The 21,766-nt window shown below is 42.1% G+C and overlaps 1 protein-coding gene across 6 annotated transcripts in view; it reads left to right on the top strand.

Moving 5' to 3' along the window:
• Positions 1–467: 467 nt before the first annotated feature.
• The window catches only part of SLC38A4 (solute carrier family 38 member 4), a 33,919-nt gene continuing 12,620 nt past the window's right edge, over positions 468–21,766 (top strand). The window contains exons 1-6 of one of the 6 annotated variants that reach the window (XM_083574553.1): positions 13,273–13,405; positions 13,931–14,138; positions 18,318–18,560; positions 19,135–19,225; positions 19,317–19,432; positions 21,302–21,375. In XM_083574553.1, the coding sequence (XP_083430679.1) occupies positions 18,442–18,560; positions 19,135–19,225; positions 19,317–19,432; positions 21,302–21,375 (400 nt within the window). In that variant the 5' untranslated portion in view covers positions 13,273–13,405; positions 13,931–14,138; positions 18,318–18,441. Of the gene's footprint in view, positions 1,202–9,745; positions 9,819–13,264; positions 13,406–13,930; positions 14,139–16,594; positions 17,359–18,317; positions 18,561–19,134; positions 19,226–19,316; positions 19,433–21,301; positions 21,376–21,766 lie in introns of those variants that run through there. The other 5 variants (XM_083574552.1, XM_083574551.1, XM_083574549.1 and 2 more) reach the window with 5 other exon arrangements.

Genomic DNA, 21,766 nt, shown 5'->3' with positions numbered 1-21,766 from the left:
GCATATGTCAACAAGAAAAAAAAAGTCATGAGCTATACATGCACTTTGTGTTCACTCAGTCTTTACAGTCTTCACCAATTCCCTCCCCACTCCCTCCTCCCAGATAAATGGGGTCTAGGCCTTGGTTCTCAGACTGTGGGTTGGGACACCTTACTCTCGGGCTGTAGACTTGGCATGGGTTCGTGAGACACCAGCAAGGGTTTGGTTGCAAGGCTTGCTGTTATGGAACTGATCCACTGTAGCTGGAAGACAAGTAGTGAATAAGGGAAACATCACCTTGCCCCCCCCCAAAAAAAATTAGCAATTGTGCAAGCATTACCAGGAGAAAGAAAATATTCAGTTACTGTCCTGTGACTTGATGCAAGGCAGGTCCCAGCAATGCCAACTAAGGGCATGAGTGGGTGAGGGAAACTGATCAGCACTCATGCCAAAATTGTCTAATACCTCTCCTGTCATATGCATGTTTATTTCTGGAAGGACCGTAGCTCACTGGTAGAACATCTTTGCATGCAGATGGTCGCAGGTTCAATCTCAGGGAGTATCTGAAACCCTGGAGATCCACTGCTAGACGTGGAGCTGACTCAGTAAAATTCAGTTTTCTATGTGTCTATGCATGTGGTTCCTGGGCCATACAGCTGGTATGGTGCAGGATTAGGGGTCCTGGACAAATTGTGGAGAGGGGGGGGGGGATGAGCAGCTCATGGGGAAGAGGAGGTAAATTCAAAAGGCCTATGGAATATTTTTTAGGTGCCTGGCTTTTTCTTGCTTGTTTTTTAATGGCTTGAGGGGTGAAGCACGCAATCCCGAGACAAGTGACGAGTCGGGAACAAAACAACAGCCAGAGACCACTGCTCCGTCTGTATGCATTCAGGCGATGTGTTGCGCATTCGCCCTCCAGAGCTGCCAAACAAGTCTCCACCTGGGAGAGGATGCTTTTTTGTTGACATCTCAGGTTGCCCGCTCGCTGCCATTGGTGGGTGGTTTCCCCCCCCCCCCTGGAAGGGAGGGGTCCGCCTGCAAGCAGAGGCTGGGGATGCTGCCCCCTGTCACATGATGGAAATTTCCACTCTTTCCGAAAGAGAGGAAAGGGAAGAAAGGAGAGGGAGAGGGTCTCTGCCCACACTTTCTTTGCGCGTCTTCTGAGCAACAACATCCTCATGTCCCAAGTGCCTCTACCTAAAAGAATTCGCCAGCATTCAAGGTGAGTAACTCACTGGAGATTTAACTCTCTTTCTCGATGAAATACTAAGCGGCTTTAAAGCCCCCCATGAGCTGCTTTATTTTTATTTCCAAGGAATTACAGACGAGACGGCACAGCCAGATAATAGACGTTACCGATCTACAGGTATCTTTCTGTGTCCCCCGCAGGGAGGCTGCTGGGCGGCTGCAGCTTGGAAACGAGTGTCTCTCTCTCGGAATCCCGGGTTGGCTTTTCCCATTTCAAACCATCCCGCGTCGTTGGCGGGGTGGCCGCAGCTGCGTGTGTGTGCGCGCGCGTGTGGACTGCCAACCACGTCTGATCGAGGCTCTCGCGATCAGAGAAGGTGGCGGCGGGGGAAGGGGGGTGAGAAGAAGGGGCTTCCAACTGACAGGCAGAACCCTTGTGGGTGCCTATGTTTCTCACGCGCGTCGCTCCCCGCCATGAGAGGAGCGGGCGTTCAGACGTGATCGGTTCCGTGTCAACCCTTGAGCTGACGATTGCGCGAGCGTAGAGAGGAAGGAGAGAGGCGCGGAAAGTCGGTGTGGCAAGGAAATAGGGTCAGGGTGCTGGAGAGACGGGGTGCCAGGGACCCATCTCCGTGGGTGGAGACGGAATGGATATTGGTGATCCAAAGTATATGCGGAAGCGTAAGGCAAAGTTTAGTTTCGGCCAGACGCTGCCGTGCGATTTAACTAAATACTGGGGTACAGGAAGGCGAGGATTGCTGCAGCCTGCGCTTGCAGGATGACCCCCCCCCCAAAAAAAAGCTCCGATTGTCCTTTATTCAGTAAGAAAGGCGCTCAAAAGCAGCAGCAGTTTACTGCAGCCAAACGCAGCCGCAGCTGCCCAGGCTATATATACTGTATGCGTTTCCCTCGTCTCCCTCCCTGGTCGTGACTCCCGCGAAGCGGCTTGACCGCGGAGCACGATGCCCCCGACGGCGGAGAGGAGGAGCCTCGCACGGGAAGGTCTCTTGCGCACGCGCTCCTCTCCCAGCAAGCGGGGAGTCCCCTGCGCCTCGCCGCGCGCTTTCTTTGTCTCCGCCCGAGAGACGCTCGCCGCTCGGAGGCCGAGCTCCGTCTGGGCGCGTGGAGCGCGCGGCGCCGCTTTGCAGGCGCTCGAGGCCTCCTCTTGGTCGAGAGCGAGAGGGGAGCGCCGCTTTGCTCCCTCCAAACGGCCCGGGGCAAGCTGAGTTGCGCTAGGAGGCTTCTCCCTCGAGGGGGCGCTGCAGAGCAACAGGCGCCATTTGGACACGCATGGACAGAGGGTTGGATGTGCTGCGTATCAGCTCCCTTTTGCATTCAGGCCCCGAGGGGGACAAGCGTCAGGCTTGCTAGAGAGATCTGGCTGGCCATTGGGATAACATAATTCTGCAGGAGATGAGCCTCTTATGTTCTGACATGTGTGGCTTCGCAAGCTGGTAGCCCCATTTTTCATTTGAGTGGAAGGAATATTGCTGGCAAACCAGCTAATCTTTCCTGGGTAAGAATTGCCCAGCTAACAGCCTGGGTGTCTTTTCCCTGGGCACCTGAAGGAGAAGAAGCAGTGGAACTGGTGATCATGTGAAAGGTCCTATTATCCCCCACCAGCGATTTGAAGTAGGGCCTTGAGCTTGTCTAGAAAGCAGGTGTGTTTGGGAATTTCCACATATACCCCTGTCTGTGGCTCTGATTTTGCATCAGTTCTGTCATAAACTTGTCCTGCAAGTTATAACCACCGCTGTGAGGTGGCCTTGTTAGATAGGGCCAGTGGAAATGGCAACAAAAATAGCGCTGCTCCTGCGAAACTGAAACAAAATGTTGCATTGCTCCTGCAAAAGCGGAAACAAAATGTTGCATTGCTCCTGCAAAAGCGGAAACAAAATGTTGCACTGCTCCTGCAAAAGCGGAAACAAAATGTTGCATTGCTCTCACAAAACAAATAAATGTTGCTCCTTTTAAATGTTCTAGCCACCAAGCCATGTTTTTTCGCCCACAACACCCCATTTCACCACCACTCAACGGACTCTCAGTATTTCCTGGCTACTGTACTTTGCATGATCAGTTCTCGCTGGGCTGTTTTTTTTTTGGGGGGGGGTCCAAGAAGTCATCTCCCATTCCAATCCCACCCCGGTTTTGTTTTTAACTTTTGCAAATTAATTGATGTACTGCAAGTCCGGGGGGGGGGCTACTTTGCACCTGCTATTCCCAGAGCAAATAGTTCCAGAGTAAGAGAAGCTAGTCTTGAGGAAGACTTCTAATATAATCCTATGCATGTCCTAATGATGCTGTACCACTACTATTAAAACAATAGTAGCTCATATGTGCATTGAAGGCCTTCAAAAATCCATCCCAAAATACTCAAATGCTCTTCCAGTTTACTGCTACTTATTGTATCAGTCCATCCTGTCTGAAGGGAATTCTTCCTGATTTGCAGTACTAAATTAAATGTTAAGTAAATGGATAAATAGGGATGGACAAATATGTCTATTAGTTTCTCTTAGTTTCTCATTTTTCCAGTCTTCTCCTAATATATTTTTTATGCAGTTTCAACTAATACACATTTTTGCAATCAGTTTTCCCCAATATAATGCATTTTTATGTAATTGTCATGAATATATGCCTTTTTATTCACACTTGCCCCTACTATATGCATTCGTTGGAGAATGAATAATTTGGAGAAGGGCTAATTTCAAAGGATAGCTGTGTTCACATTTTGGTTAGAGTAGTGCGACTTAGGTAGTTTCTTGTTAAAAGTGCAAATAAAATGGAATGTCTTCCCTGTCCCTATGCATATATAAGGGCATTTTTCTGCTTTGGAGTAAACCTTTACAGAAAAAGGAAACCATTGAGAAAATAACTGGTTCCAGTAGAGGAAGAGAGATAAGAAGGCAAGTTTGAGCCGCAGGATCACTGAAAAGAAACCGAGCCTATTTTTCTGTGTCATTTTTATCTATTTAGTCTGATAGACATAGTTGAAGGAACATTTTCAGGTGTGGTATTGCTATACAAAAGCACAGGTCTTAGCTGAGGAACTAAAATGACAGCAGGCTATATTTTGTTGCATGATGTGTGTATATGTATGTGTTATATACAGTGTCAGTGCCGGGCTCTTTTGCACCCTATGCAAGGCTAACTGCTTGCCTCCCTTCAAAAAAAAAAAATTATTATTTTAATGCTAACTTCAATTTTCAAAAACATGTCTTGTAAAAATGATAAACTTCTTCAAAATATAAAAGAAAAGCAAAACATTACCAGAAACTTTATAACTAATTGGTATAAAATTGTCCCTCAAAGATCAGTTTCTGCACCACTCTGAGATTTGCACCCTAGGCAATGGCCCAGTTGGCCTAATGAGAGCATGGGCCCTGGTGATCTATAAAATGTGGAAATAATAGCAATCTTTCAAACAGTCCTCTATGTTTCTTCCAAAAGGTCCTCTGTTTCTTAGAAGCAGCATGGCAGCTATGTGATGTGGAGGTTGCTATGGTGAATCCACAGCCTTTATTTAATGCTGTACCAAAGTAAACAGCCACGCCATCGCAGCCATCTCTGTTAGTGCTGTTATTCAGTAAGGCTGTCCACACCACCATCACTGGTTGCCTCCCTCCCACCCCTTGTTTTGATCTGGAAGTTGTCTTCTGGGGAGGTCCAAGCAGAAGAAGAAGAAGAAAGCAGTAGTTGAAAACAGAATCAACACTTTTTAACACAGCCATTATTTTTATAGGTGTTTTAGATATACTTCAGCTTAAAAGATGCAACTTCACCCACTGTTGTTCACGAGGAGACTTGCTCAATATCTCATGCCCCTTCAAACAAAGTAGGCTAGGAATATAATTTGATCTGGTTATATACATTTTTAAAAAGTCCCTCTCCCCTATAATGTGTGGTGGATGAACACTTCCCTCCCCTGTGAGAGGATATTCCCAGATATTCTGCCCATTAATTAGCAGGAGGAACTGAACGTTGGGGGTGGAGATGGTGCTTCAGGTATACCTGAACGGTCAAGGCCATTTAGGGCTTTAAAGGTCAGCACCAACACTTTGAATTATGCTTGGAAACGTACTGGGAACCAATGTAGGTATTTCAGGACTGGTGTTATATGGTCTCGGCAGCCACTCCCAGTCACCAGTCAAGCTGCCACAATGGCCTTTTCACTTCTGGGCAAAGGAAACACGCGCCCTGTCGTCCCCACAAGAATAACCATAGGGAGGGACATAAAAATATATGAAGAGCACTGTATGGTCAGGCCAATGGCCTGTTATAGTCCAATATTCTTTCCCACCATGGCTAACCGTGTGCCTATGGGAAGCCTGAAAGCAGGAGTTAAGTGCATCAGCACTCTCCCCATCTGTGATTTTCGGCAGCTGGTTGGAAGAAGAAGATAAACTGCAGTCGTTTTAATGGATACATACTTGTTAATCCATAGTACTGCTTATAAATTTGGATATATTGGGCCGCGATGGGCTTGTTTTGTACCTGTGGACTGGCTGCCTAGTGCATATATGTAGAAATGTCTCCTGTGCATTTATGACAAACTTAAAGTCCCGAGCTATATAGAAACTTGAATCTTAAGTGCTCTGAGCTCCATTTGTTTCAAAGGCTCTGGCACAGTGAGCCACTCTGAGAAGTCGGCTGTGAGCTATTATGCATTACTGATACAGTTAATGTGTACTTTCAATAACTAGGCTCTAGAGAACAGTCATAGATTAAATTACATTTTTAGAAAGAGAGCTATTTATTAGAAATTTATTTTATTAATTTTGGATATGAGAGAGATGGGACATTTTTAGCCAATCCAATGATATTTCTGAGGATTTGTTTTTCTTTTCTGTGAACAAGAGTAAGAGCTGCATATGTTACATAAGTCTTAACAAAGTATTCTTTTCTATATTACCAATAAACATTGTATATACAAATGGGCTGACATGGGATAGGCTATGGAGATATATCTAAATCTATCCCTGCTTTGTTCTGGAAAATCCGAATGGATGGAACATGTTGTTTGTTCCAACTGACTATATGGAAAGCTGTTGAAGACTGCTGAGCAAGCCATTCTTTCTCAGCAGTCAGTAATGATGAGCGGAATAGAGGGGGGGGGGGGTAAGAGGAAGAGAGATATTCAGGTAACTCAGGTTTCCCTGATGAAGTCACTTACACAGTCATTGTATGGTGGAACTGGGTCATATGAATGTTCCCAGTACACAGTGAGTGCAGTTTTTGAAAAGTTGCAGAAAACTACCATAGTGGATTTTTGTCACACCTCATATCACTCCTAAGACAGGCAGCTAGGCATGTCTCTGGTACTCCTGTACAGTCAGAAACGTGCAGAAATCCAGATTCTATAACCTAGTCTAATTTACCTAGGTAGGAATCTACCAGTATTCTAGATAATATTCACTCAACCACACTCACTGCTTCACAGGCACCTGACGTGAGGCTATGTCCACATACAGTATCGACTAGGGTTCTTTTATCACTAAGGAATCATGCTACATTTATACAGGCACAAGCAAAAGTAATTTTTGTATTATGATAGGATTTTTGGAAAAGCAACTTCTAAAAATGTATTCTTAAAAATTGCAGTGCCTATTTTGTTTTCCATTTTCTTAGTGAAATTTAAGGTTTTCCCCCTTTTTGTTTTTTAAGCTTAGCAAGTAAACCCCACCACACGTCACTGTTTGGTACTTATCTTCAAAAAGCATTGTCTAGGATAAATGGGTGACATACACCCGTTAATGATTAGCTTTGTTGATTCATAAAATAAATGCATACTCTGTCCTGGGAATTTCATTGTGAAACTGATGGAAGAAGAGAGAAGAATCTTGAGTCCAACACAGGGAACCCCAGAATATGACGAAATAATGTACTACACAGGGACTCAGTCATGCATTTGTTCAACTGACAGTGTGCATGTCTGTTCAGAAGTAAGTCCCATTGAATTTAATGGGACTTACTCTCAAGCAAGCGTATATAGGTCTTCAGTCCAAATTGTGCTTTATTGTGTAACTGCAAGCACATTCTTAATAAGATGCTGATTTTAAATAATAGATGAGTATGAACATAATTTGTGTTGCATTACAATACATAAATGAGTCAGACCACACTATGATTTGTCCATATTTGTTAGCAAATATGAGTTTAATGGAATAATCTTTTAATAAATGCATTTTAGACACAATGACACTTGCCTTCAATAGATCATTTAATAAAGCATTTAGAAAAGTCACCATGCAAATTAGCTTATACCCTCTGGTGGCTAAAGATTGTACAATGCTAGTCCTGAGGTTATTTAATCCACAAGAAAAGCAACTCATCCCCTCCTGCCTATCCTTTCAGTTTTAGCAATCTGTTCTGATGCAAAGCAGGAATGAGAAAGCTCCCAGCACAACTGCCAACCTGCCCATCAACAGAAGGGTACACTGAGTCTACTACCAAAATAAAACTATCTGCAAATATCAGAGAACAGATTTTGAAGGAGGCCCATTCATATGAAGCCATGAGAACTGGCTATATCCAAGACCATGAAATGTACCGTAACTGTTCCAGCCTAAAGAGTCTAACCTCCACATTAACATACCAAATGCCACTCACAACATACATTCTTTTTTCCATATTGTGGCAGTGATGTGGAAGAGCTACCTGGTCCAGAAACTCTTCCTTGCTATTGTCACTTTCTTGCTTTCCTATCTCATCTCCTGCCACTTGGAATGAGAAACGCATGCCATGTGTGATATTCCTATCACATTTCAAATTAGGCACATGCAGCCCATCCACAGTCTCTCTATACAGAAATCTTTTCCTTTCCTCACAAGCCCATGGCTCCTCTGTCACAAGCGTTTTAGAAATAATTTAAAGTAGGAATCCTAGGGAATAATACAATCACCTGAAAAATAAAATAATGAGTGGAAAGCGTATCCAACACACTAGTTTTAATGCGAAATGTAACTCACCATGGATTACTTCTTGCTATTGATAAAAACATCTGTGAAGACTTTTTTTGATAGGCAGGCTAAACACACACACACACACACACACACACACACACACACACTGGTGTATCATCATATTTAAATAGTGCCTCTGAGAAAGGATTCAGGAACAAATATGTACCAAAGCACTGGGCAGCAGTACTTGTGGAGTTCAAGCTAAGCAAACATCTGTTGCAAAGTCTCATAATGGGCTTGTTTTCTTAGATTTCCCCCCTCCCCAAGGGGGTCATGGACACAACCTTGCGAATTGTGTTTTTGAGATTTACAAAATTGCAAATCAGCATTAGCACAAAATTACACCATTGTGTCATAAACACAGTGCAAGGACTTTCTGATATGGGAAAATGCATTTGCTACCAAAAGATCCTTGCTCATTTTTCTACTTATTTTTTTGCATAGGTCGTTTGAGCAGGGCACCCATTTCATGCTGACCCATTGCTACATGACTACAAAAAAAAAAAATACAATTCAAAGACATTGGGCCTCTTTTTATTATAATTTTTCTTTGGAAAAAAAACAAGCAAACATTGTCCTGTCAAAATACGGAAAACTTGCTTAACAATAGTTGCAAGGGTGCATTTTCATGGACATTTCTCCCACATGATCATTGCAAACATTATTGTGGCTTGGATGGTAGCTACAGGAAGCACACCTGCATCTTAACAGTCCAGCTCCATCCTCTTTCCCCACCCTACAAATGTTTGCCAAAGCTGTGGTGGTGGGTGGAGGGGAAGTAAATATCGTGCGGCAGAAATAATGGATGGGGTGGAGAGGGGCATGAGAAGGGTAGTAGGAGAGACAGGATTAGAACCCTCCTCTTCCTCCTCCTTTTTTCCTTTTTTTCTAAATCCCCACTTTCTCTGTAAAAAAAATAATGGGCTATTGTACAAGTTCCTATATGCCTGGCACATTCTGCTAAGCGTAACCAGTAGAATTATTTTAGCCAAAAGGTTTTCTTAGTAGATTGAAGGCAAACATCATTTAGAAGAGTGCAACCTTGCCAAATTCAGGCTGCTCTCTAATCTGCCGTGCATTGCATAACACAAGGCGGGTGTTGTTTCACAGAGCTTACATCACTTTTGAACTGGTCGCTTTCTCCCCTCTCTGCTGACGACCAAAAGCAAAGCCTCTGGTTCTTTATCGTTTATCATACACCTCTGGGCTGACCTCAGCCGAAAAGGTTGTCCCCAGGGATTTCTCACTGCGGTTCTCTTCGCCCAGCATATTGTCGGGCGGGTGCTGTTTGTCCTCTGCATAGTATTGATCAGGCCTTGGTGGGTACGGCCTGGAGGAACATGGGTTCAAGTCGCTGCTGCCCAGCCATGAACTCTTTGGATGAGTCACAGACTTGTTATCAGCAACTGATCTCTTGGCAACGGGCTGGAACTTTTTACTGGCTCGATCACATTAGTCAGCACTGGAATTAAGCATTAACTTTTCCCCGTCTAGGTCTTCATCTTCTTTCAAAATGCCGGGTCATATGCTCAAGAATCAAGCTGCGGTATTTCACATGTAGGGGCTGGGATTGGGAGATGGGGTGGGGTGGAGGGGCGGGTGCCGTGAAGTAACAGCTCAAACACTTTGTGCTCTAGAATTAGTTTCTCCCCATCCCACAAATGAACCATCTGCTTGAGGAGTTGAGGAGTGGTAAGAGTTGTGTCGATTGTAGGTTCAGGGGTGGAGGTGGCACTTAGGACAAGATGGGGGCCCCTTCTCTTCACTGCCATCACAACTGCCAAAGGGAAAGGCAACTCGGGAAAGGGTCCCCCTTTGCCTGCTTGTCACTTCTGAATAAAGGCAGGCATTTTATGCCTGCTTTTCTAAAGTCAAATGACTCCTGTGCAGCATCCATACTGATGGTAGCTGTCCCGCCATTGGGCACTGTTCACTATGTGATGTCAGAAATGCCCTTTTCACTGATGGCATGCCAGTTTTAGAATATCTTTCCCTTTAAAATAGGGACTTGGTGCCTAATCTTTTTCTCACTTCAGTGCCCAGTGAAAACTTATCTGTTTGCAGAGGAATTTGCCGAGGATATCAGTTTTAATTAGTTATTTTCTGCATTTGGAAGATTTTGGTTTTAATTAGACTTGTCTTATCTGCTTTTGTAATTAAGTGTGTTTCTTACGGTGATTGTTTCATTTAAACAAGATGTAATCATATTGAGCTTGTTTATAATGAAGGACAGGTTAGAGATATTCTAAATAAATGTATAAATATAATAACAAATCTACAGAAAAGGTCGGCGTATTGGATAGAATGAGATGATAGAATCAGAAACCAACATTATTCTAAACTTATGTGGAATAATGGCTGACGCCAGTTTTTTTAAGTGAAAGTCACAAAATGAAGCACGTTTGTTGAGTGTAAAAAATATTCTTTTGCTAGTGGTGCACTTAGGTAATTTTAGACTCTGGGCTTAACAATGTTATAGGAGGTGCTTTTTAAAAAGATGGTAATGTGTGTTATTTCAGTGTGGAGAGTGAGTCTTGTTATTTTGAGGGCTGCACCTGCTCATTCTGCTGAGTTGGGTTCTACATATCCACCCCAATGTTCTGTCCTGGTGGCATTACTAGATATATCCTTGAACTTTTTTTTGTATGTGTACTTTGTGAAGTTTGCTTTTCAGTAAAATCATAGGTAAACTTGTGAAAATGACAGGGTGAAAATTTGGTTTCTTTCTGTTGTGCCACATTCCATAGGAAGTTGGTCTGTTTTGTTTTTCATCTTCAAATCATTGTAAGGCTAATGGACAACAATTCTGGCATCTCTCAGTTTTTAATTTTTCCAGTCTTGTTCCACATTTCCACAACAGTTCACAAATTGCTATTTTTCTGAAGCCCTCATGAAAATTCATCACCAGCGTTTTAGTGTGAATATCTTCTAATAGTCAAATTTTCATGAAATGCAGCTTAATGTATTGCATTTTTTATGTTGGCTTCACTATATATACATTTTGGGTCACCTAGCAAATGCATTTCTTGGCTGGAGAACTGCATTTCAAAATTAGGAGAATTGTCAATTTTGAAGAAGAGCTGTGTTTCTGTTTGCATATTGTTTCTGGAAGTATGAATTAAGTAGGTTTCCCTTCAAATGAGAACCCAGCTGAATTTACTCAGGCTAATGTATCTGGCAGAAACCTTAACTTGTCAAATGCTAGGTGTTGACCAAACTGCACTTCCCTTCTCATTCTGTGAATACTTACATGGCTTCCCCAGAGCCCTTTCCCTTCTCTCAAGGCAGACATTTCCCCGAGGACACTTTTTCACAGCTGAAGAAGTGTTGTGTCTTCGTTGCTGGTACACAGAAGGAGCTTGTCTAAGGTAGATCTATACACTTGAGGGAATAGAGTTTCAAGACTAGAGTGCGATGTGTGACCAGCTTTAATGCAGACCCACCTAATCCATATTTTACTCTTTGGAATCAAATGCACATTCGGGGTGTAGGGGCAGAATTAGAAGTTACAGTCCTCCTGAGAGTGGACCACTTCAGGTTCTGAGGGATGGAGGGACAAAAACATTTGAATGTTTACCCCTATAAAAATCACAGTCTTGCCAGTGGAAATCCAGCATATAACAAAGAACAGTTTTAGACTATTCTCCTGCTGGAGAATATATTTCTACCTATAATTTGTTTTTAATGTTGCACGGTGTCCAGCTACATGATTTCCCAATGGGCAGTCAGAAATTGGACTGACCCAAAATGGCTACCTTACCTGATATTTCTAAATTGATAGATTGTTCCTAAATCTGTAATCATCACTGGTTTTCCATGAAACCAGGATGGCACTGATGATAGATTAGAATTAGAATTAATAAGAACAGAAATTAGAATGAATGCTGGTATGCGGGTAGAGGACTGCCATAACTATTGATATATCCTGGGTTTTGGTTATATTATGGTTGGATTCAAAGGTGCTTGGCTTGTTGCAAGGTGTTGTGCAAGAGTTGCGCCCCAATCCCATTGATTTCCACCCTTGCCCTGCAGCCCTTTCCACCCATCCCTCATAGTTCTAGAGAGTCTCCTGGTTCTCGGAGTACAACTTCTCAGATGTGAGTCCCATTGACTGCAGTGGAACTGACTCCCAGGTGATTGTAGATACTCTACACTGTATAGCATTAAAACCTCAAAAGCAGACTTTCAGAGGTAGCTGGGAGAAGCCCTGGAATAGGACAGCTTCATTGCACAAGAACAAGGTGGCTTGTGCTTCTCTGGCCCTGACGTATTATTCTGTATTGACTATCTGAAAGTAGATAACAGAGGTTTGTTTTTGAGGTACTTTTTAAAAAATAAGAGAAACCCAAACCTCGAATACTCATATTTCCTGTGCAATATGGAATTAATACAATAACTGTGGTTGTGCTTGGATCAATAAAATGATCCAATTCAGCATTCTATTTTCTGAGTTTGAGTATCCACAAGGAGGTTTACATGCAATGTATGAGAACAATATCAATACCAGATGCCAATGCCCAACTTCTGGGAATCAGGTATACTGCCACTGATCATGGAACTCATATATTACCATGATTGGCTTATCACCCTTACAGTAATATTTTTTCCAGTGACGTGTTAATTAGTGGCTTCTTGCAGCAAGGAATGTCATCACTGATTCTGTATTGTGTGAAAAAGTACCTCACTCTGTTGCTTTTGCTTCTCAACCTCTTTGAAAACCTCAGCAGAGCATCTTTGTATTTGAGGCAAGGAGCAAGATAAAAACAAGAGTAGCTGTTGACCTCTTGTAGTCTTGCTTTAGTCTACAGAAATTGTAATATCCAGAAAAAATACCTTATAATTCTTATGCCGCTTCTTTGAAAGTACAGATGAGTGAAATAGGCAGCCTACAGTTGCAAAAATCTATGTCAGACCTTCTACAGATGTGCATTTTGTACAACTTCCAAGTCCAAAAAGCAAATAGCTCCAGTAACAGTGATGTTTGACCTGAACGTGCACCAGGATTTTTTTTATCTTTTTCCTCTTTTTTTAAAAAAAGAGCTGACGCAAGTAGGACAAATGGAGGTGTTGGGTTCTCTTCATTGATGATTGGTTTATCTGATACACTCCCATTTGCTTTTAAATCGTTGTCTAGCTCTAGAAGGTCTTAAATGAGAAAACTCTGAAAGACAGGTGCCATTTTTAAATTAATAAGTTATATCTTGGTGTGGAAACAAGAGAAAGAAAGAAAGAAAGAAAGAAAGAAAGAAAGAAAGAAAGAAAGAAAGAAAGAAAGAAAGGTATTTTTTGCAAGATTCATTATGCTTTTAAGTAAGGGGATCTTAAAATCAATATGAAATTAACAATTCATATTTAAATACAAAAGGGTTAAAAAATATTCAGTAGCAGATTTCATATGCTTATTTTTTACTGCCAAATGTTCAACAGTTGGAATTGACTTTGTGTGCGTGTGTGTGTAGAAATTCCATACAATCTTTGATTCTAAATTCTGAGATAATTTAGCTATCTTTGGCTAGTTTCGATTTATGTAGCTAATTATTACATTCATAATTGACAAAAGAAAAGGGGAAGTTTTAATTTTGCTCATCTTACCATGGAGATCACAGAGCTTTTCATCTTCAAAAACGTTAATGCTTTATTTCCCAGAAGGGAGTGCCTTTGTGGCTCTCATTGAAATCTTGTCTGCAGTGCGATTGGCAAATTAATGCAAGTAATAGCGAGTTAAATTCCCATCAATCTAGAAATTGAAAATGATTAGGTCCAATTCATTCGCTTCTCTGTTTCCTTGTGTTTTCTTCATGGAGCACAAGACAGTATACAGGAGTTTCCTGGGTGGTCTCCCATTCAGTTGCTGATCAGGCCAGAACCAGCGTGGTTTCTACAAAATTGCTGTCTTCAGGCAATACCCCAAACCAATGGAATCTAGTTCCATGGAAGTCTATACCTGTAGAAGCATGCAAGATTTACAACCTGCAAACATTGATGTTATCAAATCTGTGGCTTGATAATTAGGTATGCTCTTCAGAAAATGGGGCCCAACTCTTCATTGTGTTTAAAGAAATGTAATATTTCTGTGGATGTGATTTCCACTAGGGCTGGCCCACCCATAAGGCAAGGTGAGGCATCCGACTCGGGTGGCAGGTTCCATAGGGCCAGCAGATTTTGCCTGCAAGGAATGCATCACCCACTGCTGCTGCTGCTGCTGCTGCTGCTGCTGCTGCTGCCACCATGGTAGCAGTGACAGTTCCAGCATTAGAGACTGGGTCTGCCTTCCCTTCTGCAGCGCCCCCTCATGCCACCTGTACAGCGTCCTCTTGGCAAATAGGAGGCACTGCTGGTCACCTCCCAACCTTGTTTCCAATGTAGATCTTTATTCCCCACTTGCTCCTGATGTGCCTCTTCACTGGTGGGGAGAGCACCATTTTGCGGTTTTGCCTGGATACAACTGACAGCTTTCCAGAACCCATGGCCAGGGGCAGATTTTGGTAATCTTTGATAATATGGCACCCTGAGCGAGGCTAAAATTTTGTGGGGGGTCCTCCCTAGCAACAGCATCTTCCCTTACGGTGGCCACTTTTGATCAAATGTCTTTGAGTCCTTTGTTCCTGTACTCTTAACAAACACCACGTTCTGGGAGAAGGGGGGTCAGAAATACTCTTCAGTGACAACGTGTCATATGGCTGCCCTGCCGTGCCCACCCCCCTTCTAACACTTCCCAACTTTTTTGTTGGGAGTCTCTGTGACTTTCCTCAAACCCCTCAAAGCTCTGCTGTATATCAAAGCTGTCTCCCTCTTCTTCTGCAACATCAGGAGAAAGGGGGGTTGGTTTCCACCATTCCTCCTCCTCCATCTTGCCCTCTTGAGTCCAATCCCTGATAGGGAACTGCTTGAATCCAGTGCTGCCATGGCTCCAGATAACTCCTAGATTATGCAGTTTCAGGATATGCCTACATAATTCTTCCACCTCCTTTGAAACCAGATGGGGCCCACACACCTAGGAAGCTCCCATAAGCAAATCATTGCTTCGTGTTGATGCCTCTGTGCTCCATTGGCAGAAATATCTGCAGTACTGGGTGAAATATACAGTTCGCATTGATGGTACACAAACACAAATAATGTTATACCCCATTTGAACAGCTTCAGAGTTTGCACGCACCAGCAAGGATTGTGGAGTTGTTAAGGTTTATATAAGTTTTATAAGGCGATTGGTCTGGATCCAGCCCCCGGGCCTTAGTTTGCCTACCCGTGCACTATTCTCTAATCAGAAGGAAAGCCCATATAGTTCAATAGGACTTGCTCCCACGTCAATGAGTATAGGATTACAACCTTAGTCACATTCTTTGTTCACCATCTTGGGTCAATCTCAGGTCACCATGTGCCTGCTATGAGTTTTGAACTCAGTCTTATGGTCTTGGTTACACTGTCAGGGTCACCTCTCCTGTGATGGAGAGAGAATAGGCAAGTGACTGTGTTCTAAAGAGACATTTTACTTTATTTGAACTCAGTTTAGTTTGATTCTGCAAGCCAATCCAAGACAGAAGCAATTTAAGCGTTTCTCAGGTTAGAATAACACACTATAGGAAACAAGTCCTCCGTTTCAATGTTGGACTAAAACAATATTGGCCTGAATCCAGCTTTAATTTTATTCAGCTAGTTGCAGAGACAACCACATATGGGATGCACAACTTGCATCCACATTGCAGAATGCACCCAGAAAATTCAAAACAAAAAATTTTTTTCCTTCCAGTAGCACCTTAAAGACCAACTGGAAGGAAAAAATTTTTTTGTTTTGACTATGGCAGACCAACACGGCTACCTATCTGTAACCAGAAAATTCAGTATGCCCCAGATGAGCATTGGGATATGGATCCACATCCAAGCGTGCATTGATTTGCAAGTAAATCGGATGTGCACAACGAAGACTGTGCAAGGATCTGCCTTGCTAGATTGTAGTGATCATTTTGTAAACCAGGTTTCAGCTAAACTGGAAAAACAAAAAGAAGACATTATAAATGTCTTATAACATTGTGACACCAGATGGTGCAGTAGAGCTGAAACTGAAACTTCATGAAATGTTCCATTGTGAACTTTAAAACAGGTTTTTCCCCAGAGCATTTTAGAGTGTTTTTTTATAGCTATGTAGATGCAGGCCCAAAGCTATAGCAAAAAGGGGGGAAAGTTGAATAAATACTAATTGTCTGTTATATATTACCCTAAATCTTTCTCTTGAATAATGTCAGTAAAAAAGAATTTAGCTATTTTTCCTCTGGGAGATTAATAATTTTTGTGGTTACTTGGATTTGGGGACTTTTTAGCTAGTTTTTCTTTATGTGCTTTTAAACTTCCTTTCAGCTGGCATTTTACTTTCAAATATGCTACTGTCCTTTTAAGTTTAGATACAGATTTTGAATATGCATTGGGTCATAATGCAATGTCATTCTGCTTGCCAGAGGACAAAATAGCTTGCCAGAGGACATAATAACATGGCAAAGACAACATAATTTTGTGTTGCTCTAACTGGAGTTCCCTGTATCTCAGCTATCAGTCCTCTGAAATGTTAGCCTAGTTTTCTCTGACCTAATGCCAGATTAGGTGATCACTCTCACACGGGGACTGGAGTGATCAGACAGAAAGCCATATGCAGTTTGCCTGTCTCTGGTAGGAAACTATATCAAACAGCATGGTGTTCTTTCCTTATTGATTTCTTTAAAAGTGATACTGCATATTTTAAATAACAGGCTTTGCTATCTGCTTTTCAATCTGAAGTCTTTAACTTCAAGCCACTGGGTGGGTACTGGAAAATATGCTTATGTTCTCTGCACATCAACTCTTCAATGTTTTCATGCTATAAATAAATATATGACCGGACGTTTGTTGGGAACGGTATGTTTACACTCAACAAAATGGTGACAGTTTTCTTGTTGTCGAGTGACTAATATTCCATGTTGAAAAAATATGAAATTCTTATTAAACTTGGGGCTAAATAAATTTCAACTGCTTGTGCTGCTGAGATTTCTCATAACTTTCAGTTCTGCAACATTCTGAATGCCATTTTGAATGCTAAAATATATGGGGGGCTTTCAAGTTTATGGGACTTAATTTTGCTGGAACACTATATCCAATTAATGTGTTATACTGGCAGATATAGAGTTGAAGTGTTGATAGTTTCTTGGCGAACAACTATGTGATTCTGTTTCCTTGCCTGTGGTTATTCTCAGCAATAACCATGATTGTAAGTAATTGAATATTTCTTAAGCCATTGAAAAATGTGCCGTTCAAATATTCTATAGGAATTAGAGCTTAGCATGTATCTGTGCATTTGGATCAGGAATGTAAACTGCTATCAATGTCAATTAATTACAAATGCTAATCAAAATGACCATGCCTGTAATAGATAGATAAAGACATAGATATTAAAAAAGAAACAGATGCAGGTAAGAATATATTATTTCGTCAAATAGATGATGGAAAGTTTTGTGCAGACATCTTGAGTTGATGAATTTGTGGGTGGTTTTGGTATAGCAGTTTTACTGAAATTGTGGTGTTGGTAAAATGGGGAGGAAGGGAATCAGGTGTGCCACCTTGAGCTCATTTGAGGAAAGGTGGGAATGTCAATGATGATAATAATGCCCTTCAGTCAAGTGCTACAATCCTATTTAATACAGGGCTTCACATGAATTCTGAAATACACATGGTGCTGCTGAGCATGTGGGTTCCCCAATCACATCAATGAAAGGAGCTGACCCGTGCAGGCAGAAATAATGTTTGATCTTGTCTGCCTACGTCAGTCGCTACATCAGGGCAGCTATACTGCATCTCTTTCAGATGGATGATGACTTGTGTGACTTTTCATTCATATTATTTCCTCTTTTTTGCTCACATGAGTTCTTATTTTTTGTGAGCTTCCTTGACCCAGTTTTTAGAAGAAAGGCTGGCTTAAATAAATAAACAAACGTGACATATTAATGATAATAATAATGCTGAAGAAAGCACCTTGATTATTGAGATATAATTCTTCCCTACGTCGTTTTGAAAATAAACTCTGGATAGAATTTTAATTTACTCAGAATTTTCCCAGAGGGGGAATGTAGTCTTAAAAAAACAAAATGAACATAAACCCGAGTGATGCTCCCACACATTTTACCTAATTTGAGGAAATTTTTAATGAAGTCTTTGCTTTTCTGTTTATAGAACGGAGTGTTCTGAGAGTCAACATATTGCGAAGGCGGAAGCTTTAAAGCAGAAGGTACAGTTCTGTTGACACTGAAGACGCCTCAGGGTTGTGTGTGTGTACTCGAAATCGCTGACAGCTCAAATGGATCGCATGGAACTGCGAAAAGTCAACACAGACCTTGACGAGGAGAGCAACAGTGGCGACAGCACTGAAGACACCTATACCGATATGGGAGATCCAGAAAAGGCCACGATTAGCAGGTACAATTAATTGCCAGAATGAGAAGGTAAAAAAGGCAAGCTTACCCACTCGGTCATTACTTGAGGAACACACAGTTCTAAGTGGGTCACACATCACAAAATTTAATGATAATGTACACTGTTCTGCTTAGTACAGTTGCATTTAATGAGTTAAGCAAGGCATCCGTCTACATTTTTGTAGGAATTCTACATGTCTAGATAGGCTTTCCTAAACAAAACTGCTTCTAACAGGTGCCAGAAATAGTGCGCTGAAGGCACCTGTCTGATGTCAATTGGCAAGGAGTTCCAAAGTTGTAGGCGCAGCCATAATAAAAGAATGATTTCATACAAGGGAAAAATGAGTATCTTGTGGCACTCGTATCAGTGCCAGTTCTGCATTGCAGTCACTGTAATATTGTTGAGATTTCTAAATCTTATTGGAAGATGCTTTGCGGAGAAGCTTTCTCAAAAAGTGGGGTATACATTTATTAAATAAAGCAATACCGGTGTAAAACCGCAGCCTGAATTTTAAAGTGCAAAGACATTTATTTCTTCTTTCCTTGCTTATTTGTTCGTTTCTTTGTTTTGTTTTTAGTCACTTTGTTGGTGACGATGCCGAAAGTCAGAAGTTCCTTACCAACGGCTTTCTGGGCAAAAAGAAATTGGAAAATTATTCAGATGAATATGTAAGTCCCTTAGTCACAGTTGAGTTGCAGTGGTGTCCTTGCAGATGCACAACATAACTAACGGCACATTTTCCTTGTTCTATTCCAACAGAATCCAGGAGATATTTCATTTGGAATGTCATCATTTAACCTGAGCAATGCCATCATGGGCAGTGGGATCTTGGGGTTGTCCTATGCCATGGCCAACACTGGAATCATACTTTTTGTGTAGGTATCCACAATGTAGTTTTGGGGGGGGGGGGTGGAATGGGAGAGTCTTAGTTGGACCTATAATATCCTGAAATAAGAAATTATTTGTGTGTGTGTGTAATTGGTTGGGTCTAGACTTAGTCATGTTCAGAGTAGACCTACTTTTGTTGCAATAATGCAAGGACGTTGGGGAAGCATTGCAGAATAACAAATACATCCACCACTAATGCACTATTAGTGGGTCAGGGATGCGGGTGGCGCTGTGGTCTAAACCACTGAGCCTCTTGGGCTTGCCGATCAGAAGGTTGGTGGTTCGAATCCACACGATGGGGTGAGCACCCGTTGCTCTGTCCCAGCTTCTGCCAACCTAGCAGTTTGAAAGCATGCCAGTGCAAGTAGATAAATAGGTACCCTTGTGGTGGGAAGGTAAATGGCATTTCCATACGCTCTGGTTTCCATCACAGTTGCACCAGAAGCAGTTTAGTCATGCTGGCCACATGACCTGGAAAGCTGTCTGTGGACAAACGCCGGCTCCCTTGGCCTGAAAGCGAGATGAGCGCCACAACCCCTTAGTCGCCTTTGACTGGACTTAACCATCCAAGGGTCCTTTACCTTTACCTTTTTTTAGACCTACTTTAGTTGCAATAATGCAAGAACATTGGGGAAGCATTGCAGAACCACAAATCACACCCACCACTAATGCACTAATGGCTCAATGACACGTTGCAGAATACAGCTGTCAAAAAACGGGGGGGGGGGAGTCTGGAAGGGCACACGCACTGTTGCACAATCCAGTACTGTTATCAATGCTGTGATCACATTCAAGACTGTGTCTCCCTCACACAGGATCCCATATCACACTTAGATACTTAATCCAAAAATCTATCTAATGCATTTATTATTGGTCAACTATCCTGCCTATAACTTGGCTATATTAATTTATATTTGTGTAGGCCGGGGGGGGGCGGGTCCATCTCTCCCTGTGTGTTCCATGACATAGCAGCAACGTTGCAATTCCAACTGGGACAAATATGCCAAAGGAATAAATAACTCACCTAATTTGTGTCTGTGGAATCGAAGTGATACTACCCCTACTGTGGAGACTGGAAGAGAATGCTCTCTGTCCATATGGCACTAAATCTGAAACTCTGTGAATAGAAATATGTCTATAGACACGCTGCCCCCTAACATCTGATCGTGCCAAATGCTAACTGTGATGGCATGTAGCTGACATACACTATCCATATAGCATATGTTTTGACAGGCAACAGCAGATGCGCCTGAGCAACTTTCAAACTATATAGCTAGACCTATCAGTCGGGGAGACATCTTCTTACAAAGCTTTCCAGATCAGCAAATGATTTTATTCCTTAAAACCTGTGTTGTGGAACTTTCCAATTTGGAGAAAGGCTGAATGAAAAGTTTAGATCGTTGTCTTGCATTATTCAAAAAGAAAAGAAGGAACACTTTTGGTGTTCTTCAGAAAAGCAGAGACCTGAGGGAAGCACATTGTTGCATTGGTAAAAGACACACAATATAAAGCTTTTAAATATACTTGCTCTATTCAGCAATCTGTGGGTCAAACTGCATGCTAAGTTAAATATATTTTAGCATTTAATATGCCATAGTTTTAGCCATGTTTTATTCTGTGTTGGATTTAGACTAGATAAGATATATTTTAAAAACTCTTAGAATACACTGAGGAATGTTGTCTTTGTAGGCCTTTGAACCTTATAGTCAATGTCCTTCAAAATGAAAGTTCTTTCCCCTTTACTGAACTTAAAATGGCACACCTGAATTGATGTCTCTACAAAGGAATGGATAACTTATCTGTGTAGTTCATTTTATCTTTGCTCATCGATTTATAACTTCTGTTCTTCCTCACAGAATCCTGCTGCTCAGTGTAGCCATAATGTCTCTCTATTCAGTTCACCTGTTGCTGAAGACATCCAAGGAAGGAGGTATGCCATTTATTATCTAGGTGGCGGGTGAGTCATTTGAGGAGACCACATCCCAGCCAGGCAGACAAAAAAAATCAAGTTTAACTTGTGCACTGTTTGGCACACTAAAGACAGAAATAGCAAAGAACAATGACCCAGATCTTCTCAGGAACAATGACAGTGTTGTCACAAGCCCATATTATGCCGGCCAGCTTTTATGCCCCACTGCCTGACTGGACATGGAAGCAGCCAATACCCGATCAGTCAGTGGGGCACAGCCCACCAGTGGGGCCTCTGATTGGCCCATTTGATTTTCACTTTTTGGAGGGCAGTCCCGCCCTTTGGCCCAGCCGGCCAGGAAGATTCCCAAATGGCCAGCCAAAACTCGTAAGCTCTGGCTGCCAGGAATACT

The sequence above is a fragment of the Podarcis filfolensis genome (assembly GCF_964270895.1).
Source record: "Podarcis filfolensis genome assembly, chromosome: 10".
NCBI lineage: Eukaryota > Metazoa > Chordata > Lepidosauria > Squamata > Lacertidae > Podarcis > Podarcis filfolensis.
Note: the sequence above shows the minus strand (reverse complement) of the source record. Positions and strands in the feature narration are given on the sequence as shown.